Genomic DNA, 12,271 nt, shown 5'->3' with positions numbered 1-12,271 from the left:
GAGTGTGCAAAAGCAAGTGTGCACAGGGCGTATATTCAACAGGTATGCTGAGGTGTTGCTGAATCCATAGTTGAAATGTTCAAACACCTTCTGTTACAGGGGGCAAAGAGCCTCCGCACCAACTCCTCTGCCTGCCAGCGTCCCTGCCCCTACCCTGGCTGGTGGCCAGCTCAGTGCTACAGCATCGAGAAGCTGGGAGGCCAATGCCTGTCACAGCCGGGGCCTCTGGGATGCAGCCCCATGTTCTATTCTCAGTGCTCACTGTCAGTCTCCAAACCTGCAGAATTCAATTTGAATAACAACCCTGTGTGTGTCATTTATATGAGTGTGTGAACATGCATAAGAGTTTTCCCCTGTACAAACACCTGTGAGATTGTGACTGTGTGAATCTGCTGCCCTTGTCTTCCCATTGGATGGGTGTGTTGTCAGTTCTGGAAGGGTGGAATCCAGGATGTGCTTCTTCTATCGACTAAGACGGTCAGAGCACTTGCCATGTTACAAAGAATACGGACCAGGGTTTGAATTTCAGCTCCACCACCTTCAAGATGTTGTTACTGTGAGCAAGTAAGGAGCTTCTCTGCACCTCACCCCTCCCTCTAATAGGAAGAGCAGTATCTACTTCAGTAGGGTGGCATCAGTGTGTGTGAGCACTTGGCCCACTCCATGCCTGGTACCTGCTTCCTCAGCTTATCAGCATCTTCCAGGGGACAGGGTGTGTCTCCAAAAGACATGCCTGTCTGTGTACACTGAAGGGGAAAATCACTGAAGGAAAGCCGGAGCTTCGCAGGACTGCCTCTGGAGCAGGATCCAGCCTGGGCAGGTGTTAAAAAGGGAAGATTCTTGAAGAAAAGGGCAACCACCATACGGGGTGATGATGGCCTAGAGTAAAACTTGTTTCTGCCTGTGAACACCCCTCAGACCCTTTGCCCTACACAATTGGTCCTTGTCCTTGTCCCCAGGATGTGCTCTGCCCCTCACACCTTTGCCCACTAAAGGTGTGGGGCCCGTGTGCTCAAGTTGGTGGCAATCAGGGCAGGGTCTTGCTGTCTGTCAGAGTGGTGAATAACAATAAAAGCAACAGTGAACATTCATCCAACACTTGCTATGGGTTGCATGCTATTTACTATGTATTTATATTGCTTCATTGAACACCCCTCCCCTTCACCCCCAGGAGGCAGATATTATTCCTTCCATTATACAGATGAGAAAAGTGAGACCTAGTTAATTTATGTGATTCACTCCAGCATAAGGGTGGATCTGGGATCCAAACCTAGTATGATGGGACAAAAGAAACATCCTCAAGATGGTCCGCACATAACACATGTGCACACATGCTAATTATGTCATTAGTGGTGAAGAAAGTTAAGTGGAGCCCAGAGAGGCAAAATTAAACCTTCTGTTAAGATTCTGAGTGAGAGAGGGTGAGGAAAGAGAGAGTAAGAACTCAAACGAGAGATTTGGGGGAAGGTCACGTATGGGAGTCAAGAGGAGATATTTGGAAGCAGAGCTTAATGAGGTATCTGAGTGTGGGGCAATGTCTAAAGATGCTCATCATTTTAAGGGAGTTCAGTTAAGGTTTATACAGCTTTTCAATATTTTTGGGGTGTCATACTTGAGTACCATTGAATGAAACACTGTGGGGGTAATACATACGTGACATGTGTCAAGAGACTGGAGCCACCCACCAGGTTTCTGTGGTGTTCAGCTGGTGCGGGTCTCTGCAGAAGTAAAGTGCTTTCATGACCATGGACCTGGGCTGAGATACACAAGGGCTGGCCTCCTGGGCACATCTGGCACTCACAGCCTTGGCTCCTGCTGTATCCAGTCCTGGAATGGGCTCCTCCCTGTCTACCCACATCACTGTCTTTCCATTCTGAAACCCCTACTCCAGGTGTTCCTCATGGACAAACAGTTTCTTGGAGCCCTGTGGTGGGTGACACAGAAATGGCCAGGTTCTCCTTCCTCCCATCAGCAGCCCCCAGAGTTCTCTTTCTGTCTCCTCTGAGTTCTGAGGGCATGAATGGGGTATTCGTAGCTTCCAACTTATCCATTAATTGCATGCCATCTCCTCTAAGTGTTCTTTGTTATCTTGGGGACCTCAGCTTGGTTTTCTTATGGGGATTATTAAACTAAGAGGCCCAGAGCCCTGTGTGTGTGTCTGTGTTTTCACAGCACCCATCACATTCTAAGCAAAGGGGAGGGGGAGGTACTTACCAAGGATGCACTGCTGGATTGCTGGGTGGGATAGATGGGTTGGTGGTGGATAAATAGATGGATGGAGCATAGCCGAAGGGCATGAAAAGAGATGATGGAGGAAGAAGAGACCAGCCAACCATGGAAGCAATGCTGAAGGTTCAGTCTTCAGCTAATTCTGAATTCTACAGGGTCTGTGAAATATGCTGGGGATAATCCAGACTTTTCCTTTAGGTTATGTTCCTTTCTGGCTCCTTTTGGGAACTTCTGCTGGTTTTCAGTGACTTCCCCCCCCTGTAGCCAGAGGCCAGAAAAGTGAGGCTGGTGTAAGAAAAGAGATTCAAACACTCCAATTTGTGAAATATTTTGTGAGAGAAGCATTTGGTGGAAAGGAATGCATATAGTGGAAGTATTAGAAACAAGAAGTTTAGATTCATTGTGTGTCTGAATTTCCAGGTTATCCCAATACCCCAAGAATTTAGGGACTTGAAAGTCAGAAGGCGGTGAGGGAAAAATAGCCCAGGAGAATCCCAAACTTTAGAAATAATGGGGGCCATGATGTCAATAAATGATTGACAGTGAATGTGTGTGTGCTGGCTGTATGACTGTTATATAGACTTTCTCCAAAGTACACATGTGGTTGGCTTGAAGACACTTTGGCCTTTCCTTTTCCCTGTGGGAGAATTGTTAAGCCCTCTCCTCCATTCATTTTGACCCATCAGCCCTTGGAGTGTGTTCTCTGAATTTCAGTTTATTTGCCTTGACTGTACTCTGTAGCTCTTGGCTGAGGATTCCCTTACTCTTTCTGTACCTACGTTTTCTAGACGGGCATCATCTCCCCTGTTTGCAAGGGGTGTTCTCATTTTCCATGGATGTAGGGATGTGTCACCCAGCTGCAGAAGCTCCCATCTCCCCTCCTCACCTTGGCAGGATGCTGGCAAATGTGCCTCCACTCGGAAGTGCCTCTCCCATGCCTTCTCCTCTACCTGCACCCACATGCCCAGCTCTTCTAAGGTCCTGGGATGGGAGCGGCAAACAGACTCTACAGGAATTTAAAATTGCCAGATGATGAAATAATCAAACTGAGACCTTGATGCCAGAGGAATTGTGTTTAATTGTTTGGAAAACATGAGCAGAAATGAAGGGTGATAAAAAAAAAAAAAAATGTCCGGGCACGCTGCCTAAGTTTCCAAGAGGCCGACAGGGCAAGATAGTTACATGTCAGCAAAGATGATTCGTCGTTTTAGAACCAGATGCTCATCTGAGATGGAAACTGCAGCTGCTCATGAATAAGACCTGGAGATCCAGGAAGCTGCCGTCCTGGGGCTGCCTTTCCCCGAAGCGTGGCTGCATCCAGAAGCCAGAGGTGAGTGGGGCTGGCCGCTGGCTGGCTAAGAGAGGGGAGTGGGCTTCCTGCTGTCTGTGCTGCCGGGGGCTAGGCCTCTGGTCACATGCCTGGACTTCCTTCTGCTTAGACTTGTGGCACTGCTAAGGGTGTGGGCACTTCTGTTGTCACTTGGGGGCACAGGGCTCCTTGCCGTTGGGTGGAGGCTGGCAAGGCTTCTTGGTGTGTTGAGGAGGGGTTAGCACTGCTTTGGTGGGGGACAGTACTGCCTTGGTGGGAGGCAGCACTGCTGGGGTGGGGGCAGCACTCCTTCAGTGGGGGGCAGTATGGTTGGGATGGGGGACAGTACTGCTTTGGTGGGAGGCAGCACTGCTTCTGCTTCTGCTGAGACATTCCGGCTAGATGTGCACTGGAAGTGGAAAGACACAAAAGTGAGGGATGCTGGAGCTTTAGAGAGGCTAAGCCTGGGAGAACCTTCTGCCTCGTTCACACCTGCCCCATTTTGACCTCACCCTGGTGGCTTCACCGATTGAAGGTGTTTGTGTGGGTGTGTGGGTGTCAGGATAAATTGTAGCTACAGTGTGTGGGCCACTTCAAGGTTTTTTCGAGACAATGAAATACGTAAGGCAGGAAGGAGAGAAGGAAGGGAGGAAAAAGCAATAAAAGAGAAGAGAAAGGGAGACCAGTACGTGAACACAAAGAACAATATAAAAAGGGAGAGAGAGAGAGAAATCAAGAGAGAGTGACAGAGAGATGAGACAGAGACACAGAGTTAGAGACAGAGAGATGGAAGGAGGGAGGGAGAGAGGGAGAGAGAAGGAAAGAATAAGACGGAAAGACAGGGAGAAAGGGAACAAAATATAACATACTGCCACTGCAAAAAATGTGGAATTGGGAACAGGATATCCTGGGATGTGAGTCCTGGAAAAACAATTAACCAGCTGTGTCACTTTGAGCAAGTTACTTATTTTCTCTGTATTTTCTTAAGGCTGTTGTAAGGATTAAATGAGCATATAAAAATCCATACATACATACACACATATATATGTATGTACATATATATGTGTGTACCGCACACATACACATACACACACACATATGCACCCATACACACCCATGTGCACACACATGTGCACACACAACACACATGTGCACACACATGCACACATGGACACCCACACACACACACATGCACACACACATACACACCCATGCACACACGTGCAACACATGCACACACACAGACACCCACCCACACAAATGCAAACGCACACATGCATGCACACATGCACACACACACACAAAACACACACATACACTTGCATACACACACATAAATGCACACATGCACACACACACATGCACACACACACACAGATGGAAGGCACCACAGTCACCCAGGAGGTGTCAGCAGACCTGGGCACAGGCTTCTGTGGTAGGCCTCTGTGACGGAACCCCAAGCCGGGGCCCGTGCACAGACATGCAGGGAAAGGCAGAGCTGACCAAATGGGGCCCCACCCACAGACAGGGCTCCTGATGAAGGATTCCTGGTGGCTGGAGCTGGAGCCTTCCTGCTGAAATCCATCACCAGCAGGGTATCACCAGGGGCATAGGTGCCCACCTGCAGGGTGGCTGAGAGGTGCCCTCACTTTCCCAGGGGGCTTGTAGAGGAGGGACAAGGAAGGGCCAGTGTTCCATTGCCTGTCAGAAACTCTGATTCAGTTTCTAAATCAAGTCTTGACCTGTGACTTATTCTCATTTTACAGCTTAGAAAGCTTAAGGGGTTAAGCTTACTCAATAAAATTAGGGCTCTGCCAGGCTCCAGGATGGGTGTGTGTCCTTTTTTTGTGCATTATAACACCTTCTAGGGAATGTGTTTATTTCGAAGATGTGACTGTATTCTTCCCTGAGGAAGGCACACTTCTTTGCAAGCCCTCAGCATCATGCCCTGCATCCTGGGATCTCTGTGCTTGGAAAGTCACTCGAGGTCCATGGGCAGACAACCTGCTGGAATGCTGCAGCAGCCTGGGTATGGTCTGGACTCTATGCTCTGGGGCCATGCACGTGAGCAGGCATGCGAATGTGCACGTGTGTGCTGGTGCATGCAGGGGTGTGTGAGTGCCTGTTGGTGTGTGAAGCACTATTTCCGGGTGATGGCCAGCATGGGATTGCGTGTCAGCCTGGGGTGAGCCGTGGCCTCGTGGGAGGCCTCAGGAAGGAACATGTGTGGGAATATGATCTGGAGTGTGCACGAGTGAGTGTGCCCAGGGCTCATAGTCCCCAGTATGCTGAAGTGTTGCTGAATGCATAGTTCAAACGTTGAAACACCCTGTGTAACAGGGGGCAAAGAGCCTCTGTGCCAAATCCACTGCCTGCCAGCCCCCTTGCCCCCAGCCTGGCCTGTGTCCAGCTCAGTCCTCAGCATCCAGAAGCTTGCAGGCCGATGCCTGTGGTCCCTGGGGCCTCTGGGATGCTGCCCCAGCTTCTATTCTCAGTGGTCACGGTCAGTCTCTAAACTTGCAGAATACTCGTTACTGCAGAATAACAACCCGGTGTGTGACACCTCTGTGAGTGTGTGAACATGCACGAGTGGTTCCCCTGTACCAACACGTGTGGGTGGGTGACTCTGGGAACCTGCTGCCTTTGTGCTCCCAAGGGATTGGTGCATTGTACGTTCTGGAAAGCTGCGATGCAGGCTTGATGCTTCTTTCAGCCAGGGAGACGGTCAGAGCACTTGCCATGCTCCAACATGTCCGGACCATGTCTAGTTTATCAGCACCCCCACCAACAAGCTGTAGCTCCTGTGAGCAAGGAAAGAGTGTCTCTGCACCGCACCCCAGCCTCTAATAGGAAGAGCAGGACCGACTTCCATAGGGTGGCATCAGTGTGTGTGAGGGCTTGGCACACGCTGTGCCCGGTACCCGCTTCCTCAGCTTACTAGACTCTTCCAGGGAGCTGGGTCTGTCTCCAGAAGGCGTGTCTGCCTGTGTAAACTGAAGGGAAAAATCCCTGTGAGCCAGAGGCGCCCAGGACTGCCTCCAGAGCAGGAGCCAGCGTGGGTGGGGGTTGCAATAGGGAAGATACAGCAAGAAAAGGGAAACCAGCATATGGGGTGATGCCGGCTTAGGCTCAGTCTCGTTGCTGCCTGTGAACACCACTCAGACCCTTGCCCTGCACAATTGGTCCTTGTCCTTTCCATCAGGATGTGTCCTGCCCCTCACACCTTTGTCCATTAAAGGTGTGGAGTCCATGTCCTCAAGCTGGTGGCAATCAGGGGAGGGTCTTGCTGTCTGTCAGAAAGTGGTGAATAATATAGAAGCAAGAGCGAACATTGGTCCAACACCTGCTATGGGTGACGTGCTCCTCCCTGCGTAGTTACGTTGTCTCCTTGAACATCCCTCCCCTCCAACCCCAGGAGGCAGGCATTATTCTCCCCACTCTACAGATGAGAAGAGTGAGACCTAGGGAAGTTATCTGACCCAAACCCAGGACGATGGGATACAAGAAAATTCCCCTATTCGGTCAGCACCGAAGCACCTGTGCACACGTGCTGTTTATGGTCATTAGTGGTGTAGACAATTAAGAGGAGCCCAGAGAGACAACAGGACACCTTCTCTAAAGTGGCTGAGTGAGGAAGGGTGAGGAAAGAGACAGCAAGAACCCAAAGGAGAGATGTGGGGGAAGGTCATATAGAGGAGGCCAGAGAGCCGCTATTTGGAAGCGGTGCTTAGTGAGGTGTCTGAGTGTGGGGCAATGTCTCCATGTGCTCCTCCTCATCAGGGAGCCCCGTTAAACTGTATTCAGCTTTTCAGTACATTTCTTGTGTGATACTTGAGTTGCGTTGAATGCAGTCCTGCGGGGGAAATGATTCTGAAACACAGGTCAGGAGCCTGGAGCCAGCCTGACCCTTTCTGTGGTGTTCAGCTGGGGTGGGGGGCTGCAGAGGCCACGTGCTCTCACCCTCGTGGCCCTGGGCGGAGACGTGGGAGGGCTGGCCTCCTGGGCACACCTGGCACTCGCAGCGTTAGCTCCTGCTGTAACCAGTCCTGGGATGCGATCTTCCCTGTGTCGCCGAATCCCACCGTCCTTCCACTCTGAACCGCCCTTCTCCAGCTCTTCCTCATGGACAGACTTTGCTGGAAGCCCTGTGGTGGGTGCCATGACAGCAGAGATGTCCTTCCTCCCCTCAACAGCCCCCGGGGTACTCTCTCTGTCTCCTCTGAATTCTGAGGGCATGAATGAAGTTCCGGAGCATCCGAGCCACCCATTAAGTAGGTGCCATGTGGTCTAGCTGTGTTTTGGTGTCTTGGGGGTGCTAGCTTGGGCTTCTAACGCAGGTAATCAAACCAGGAGACCTGCAGCGCAGTGTTTTACTGTGTTTTCACAGCACCCATGCCATTCGAAGCACGGCGGAGGGGGAGTGACTTAGCGAGGATGCAGTGCTGGACTACTGGATGGCACGGATGGTTTGGTGATGGACAAAGAGGTGGATGGATGGAGCATAGCTGAAAGGCAAGGAAAGACACGATGGGGGAAGAAGAGACCAGCCGACCAAGGAAGCAATGCTGAAGCTTGCGCATCTTCAGCTAACTCTGAATTCTCCAGCGACTTGCATATATGCCGGGGGGATAATGCAGACTTTGAGCGGATGGTGTGCTCTTCTCTGGCTCTTTTTGGGTTCTTCCTCTGGATTTCAGGGACTCTCCTGAAGCCCAGAGGCCTGAAATTGGAGGCAGGTGTCCGAAAAGTGATTCCCAGAGACCAATGAGTGGGTTGTTTGGTGAGAGAAGGATTTGCTGGAAAGGGCTGAGTGTAGTGGCAGTAACAGAAAGAAGTTGGGATTCCGTGTGGGCTGGCTGTTTCCCCCAGAATTCAGGAACTCGAAAGGAAGAGGGCAGTGAGGGCCAAAGAGCCCAGGAGAGTCCCAAGCGGGAGAAACAATGGGGGCGATGAGGTGAATCAGATGTTGAGAGTGGTTGTGTGTGTGCTGTCAATATGATTGGTGCATAGACTTTCTCCAAGGAACCCCTGTGGTTGGCTTGAAGACACTGTGCTCTTTGCTTTCTCCTGTGGGAGAATTGGTGAGGCCTCTCCTCCATTCATTTGGACCCACCAGCCCTTGGAGGGTGTCCTCTGCATTTCAGTTTCTTTGCCTTGACTCGACTTTGTAGCTCTTGGCTGGGGGTTCCCTTACTCTTTCTGCGGCTCCGTTTTCTAGACGGGCATCATCTCCCCTGTTTGCAAGGGGTGTTCTCATTTTCCATGGACGTGGGGATGTGTCAGCAGCCGCAGAAGCCCCCACCTCCCCTCCTCACCTGGCAGGACACTGGCAAATGCGCCTCCACTCGGAAGTGCCTCTCCCATGCCTTCTCCTCTACCTGCACCCACACGCCCAGCTCTTCTGAGGTCCTGGGTTAGGGAGCAGGATACAAACGCTGCAGGAATTTACAACTGCCGGATGAAATCATCGAACCGAGACCTTAATGCCAGAGGAATTGTGTTTAATTGTTTGGAAACCAGGAGCAGAAATGAAGGGTGATAGGAAAGAGTGTGCGGGCGCGCTAGCGAAGTGTCCAAGAAGCCGACAGGGCCAAGTGGCTACAGGTCAGCAAAGATGATTCGTCGGTTTCGAACCAGATGCTCATCTGAGATGGAAACTGCAGCTGCTCATGAATAAGACCTGGAGATCCAGGAAGCTGCCGTCCTGGGGCTGCCTTTCCCCGAAGCGTGGCTGCATCCTGAAGCTGGGGTGAGGGGGGCTGGCCGCTGGCTGGCGGAGAGAGGGGAGTGGGCTTCCTGCTGTCTGTGCTGCCGGGGGCTAGGCCTCTGGTCACATGCCCGGGCTTCCTTGTGCTTTGTCTTGTGGCACTGCCGAGGGTATGGGCACCCCTGTTGGCACTCGAGGGCACAGGGCTCCTTGAAGTTGGGTGGAGGCTGGCAAGGCTGCTTGGTGTGCTGCGGCGCAGTTAGCACTCTTTGGGTGGTGGGCAGCACAGCTTTGGCACGGGGCAGCACGGCTCGGGTGGGGGACAGCACAGCTTTGGCACGGGGCAGCACGGCTGGGGTGGGGGACAGCACAGCTTTGGCACGGGGCAGCACTGCTGCATTGGAGGGCAGCACAGCTGGGGTGCAGGGCAGCACTGCTGCATTGGAGGGCAGCACAGCTGGAGTGCAGGGCAGCACTGTTTTGGCAGGGGGCAGCACAGCTGGGGCGGGCAGCACTGCTTCTGCTTCTGCTGAGACATTCTGGTCCGAATGTGCACTGGAAGTGGAAAGACACAGAAGCCTTAGAGAGAATCGGCCCAAGAGAACATCCTGCCTCACTCACACCTTCCCCTTGTTGACTTGGCCCTGGTGGCTTCACCCATGGAAGGTGCCTATATTCATGTCTGTGTGTCCGTCTACATTGTACATATACGTTGTAAGCAATTTGGTTTTGAGAGCAATACATACACATGGAAGGAAGGAAGGAAATCAAAGGAAGGGGGGAAAAGGGCGCAAGGAGAAGCAAAGGGAGACCTGTAGCAGAAACCATAGAAAGATGGAAAAAGGGAGGGGGAGAGAGAGAGAGAGGAAGAAGGAAAGACGGGGAGAAAGAGAACACCAAGGAATATAGTGCCACGGAAACATCTGTGGAATCCAGAATAAGATTTCCTGGGATCGAAGTCCTGGCTAAACAATGGATCCGCAGTGTGACTTTGAGCCAGGTGCTTCCCTTCTGTGTCCTTTGCTTCATGTTTTTGTAAGGATTCAATGAGCATATAAAACTCCATAAAGACACACACACGTACATAGATATATACATACGTATGTCGATATATATGTGTCTGTGCATACGGACATACCCACAGGCACACGTGCACACACACACACAGACACGAGGAGCAGCTCGTGACGAGTCCTGGTACAAAGATTTCGACTTATGAAATAAATGTCTAACAATTGCAAAGGAGCATCTTAAGCACTCTTGAAGAGAATTCATCGAAAAGGGGAATCCAGGACAGGAAGACCTTTTACCTCCATTTAAACGGACAGTTGAGGGAAGTGAAAGGCAGAGATGGAGGCAATTGAGGCCCAGGCACACAGCACGGGGAGGTGGAAAGAGTGCTCCCTGACTCCCAGAGCAGGACCGGGCCACGGGGCCACATGCCCTTGTCCCCACTGCTCTGAGCTCCTTGGGGCCTCTGCACCCCTGCTCCTTGAGGAGCTCTCATCCATCCTTGCATTCATCTTGCCCTTAAGGGCAGGTGTGCCCTGAGCTGGTGCCTCTCTCTCCTCCTCAGTCCTGCTCTGCCGCTGGCCACGCACAGCACACACCCCAGCTGGAGCCACAGATACGGGGCTCCTGGCCAACCCTTGGTTCTCTTCTCAGCCCACCTCCCCACACCCTCCAGCTGTTGACTCGTAGCCCGGGATAGGCTGGTCCCAAGTGATACGGAGGAGAGAGATGCCCGAACGAGGCCTTTCGCTCTGACAAACCAGCCAGAGGTCCAGCCCCAGATCCCAGCAGAGTGGGGCACCATGTGGAGCCAGGCTTCCAGGAGAGCCACTCCTTTGCCAGACTTACCCTAATTCACCAGCGCCTGGAGCTTGGAGATGCTGAAGGGGTTGGGATGCTCAGAGCCTGCACACCTTTTATACATCACGAATCCCTGTCCCAGGCCATGAGGTGGCCTTGGATTGGCTCCCTTAATTAGGCCCTAGTCACAATAGGATGCACCTGGCCTTCCTCAAATTTCAGGCTTTACTCAGCCCTGGACTGGTGACTGCCTTCTCGGATTGGCAGCACGTGGGGATGACGGTACCTTTCCTGTGACCCTGATCCCACCTCCCCAGCACGAGGCCTGGCTGCCTCAGGTTTCCAAAGCCGCTCCTGACTTTGGACTTAGAACCTTGGCATCTGGGATGGTCCCAAGCAAGCATTCCGGACGGTGCTGGGTGTGGAGGGTGTGAAGCAAGTGTTTCAGGATGTTCCTGTGGGTGGGGGAAGGTCTGGGCCGCTCGGGGTACACAGAGAGCATTGCTTGCAGGGAATCGACACCAGAAGGCTGACTGGCTCTCTGGGAGACCTCTGAAACACAGCAAAGGTCTGACCTTGAGCCAGAGCCACATTCAGCCTGAAGCAGTAGGAAAGCAGGGCCCGTGTGTTTGGGTTTTCCCCAATTCCAACAGAAGCAAACAAGGGGGGGCTCCAGCTCTATGTCCTGCCTGCTTGTGAGGAAACCATCAGACTTCATGAAGAGAAAATGGGGGGTTCCAGTGGACAGTGCTTCCCTCTCTCCATGTGTCCACGTCACCCAGACTCCAGGGTCCCCAGGGAAACGATTCTCATAAGGTGCAGAGAGCAGGAGAGGGGAGAAGCACCGACTTGGAATGAGCTGCGGGAGGAGTCACCTGGGCTGGCTCCTGTATCTGAGCTCGCAGGGCTTGAGGCCTGATTCTTTCTTCCCCTTCTGCTTAGAGATTCCAGGACAAGTGTGATGACGCACGCCACGGACTTGGATGCTCTTCAGGAAAGCACATCTGACCGGGGATGAAACATGGCTTCAAATAGCCCCAAGGAGTGTTCCGACCGAGGCTTTGACCTTCAGCAGTTGCGTGACTTTGGGCCCTTCTCATCATTGAGCCTCCGTTTCTTCACCTGCTGGGCGACGTAAGAGAATGATGCGTGTCAGCTGTCAGCGTTATGAGGGACACCATGCGTAGACATGTGCACGATGGTTGACAGCGCAC

General features: G+C 52.2%; 1 protein-coding gene across 1 annotated transcript in view; it reads right to left on the bottom strand.

Moving 5' to 3' along the window:
* Positions 1 to 1,706, bottom strand: part of SPRR4 (small proline rich protein 4) — a 31,385-nt gene extending 29,679 nt beyond the window's left edge. Inside the window, exon 1 of the mRNA XM_057724236.1 lies at positions 1,654 to 1,706. Within this exon, the coding sequence (XP_057580219.1) occupies positions 1,654 to 1,660 (7 nt within the window). The 5' untranslated portion in view covers positions 1,661 to 1,706. The remainder of the gene's footprint in view (positions 1 to 1,653) is intronic.
* Between the last annotated feature and the right edge of the window lie 10,565 nt (positions 1,707 to 12,271).

The sequence above is a fragment of the Hippopotamus amphibius genome, chromosome 1 (assembly GCF_030028045.1).
Source record: "Hippopotamus amphibius kiboko isolate mHipAmp2 chromosome 1, mHipAmp2.hap2, whole genome shotgun sequence".
Taxonomy (NCBI): domain Eukaryota; kingdom Metazoa; phylum Chordata; class Mammalia; order Artiodactyla; family Hippopotamidae; genus Hippopotamus; species Hippopotamus amphibius.
The sequence above is the reverse complement of the archived record's forward strand: the minus strand, read 5'-3'. Positions and strand labels throughout refer to the sequence as shown.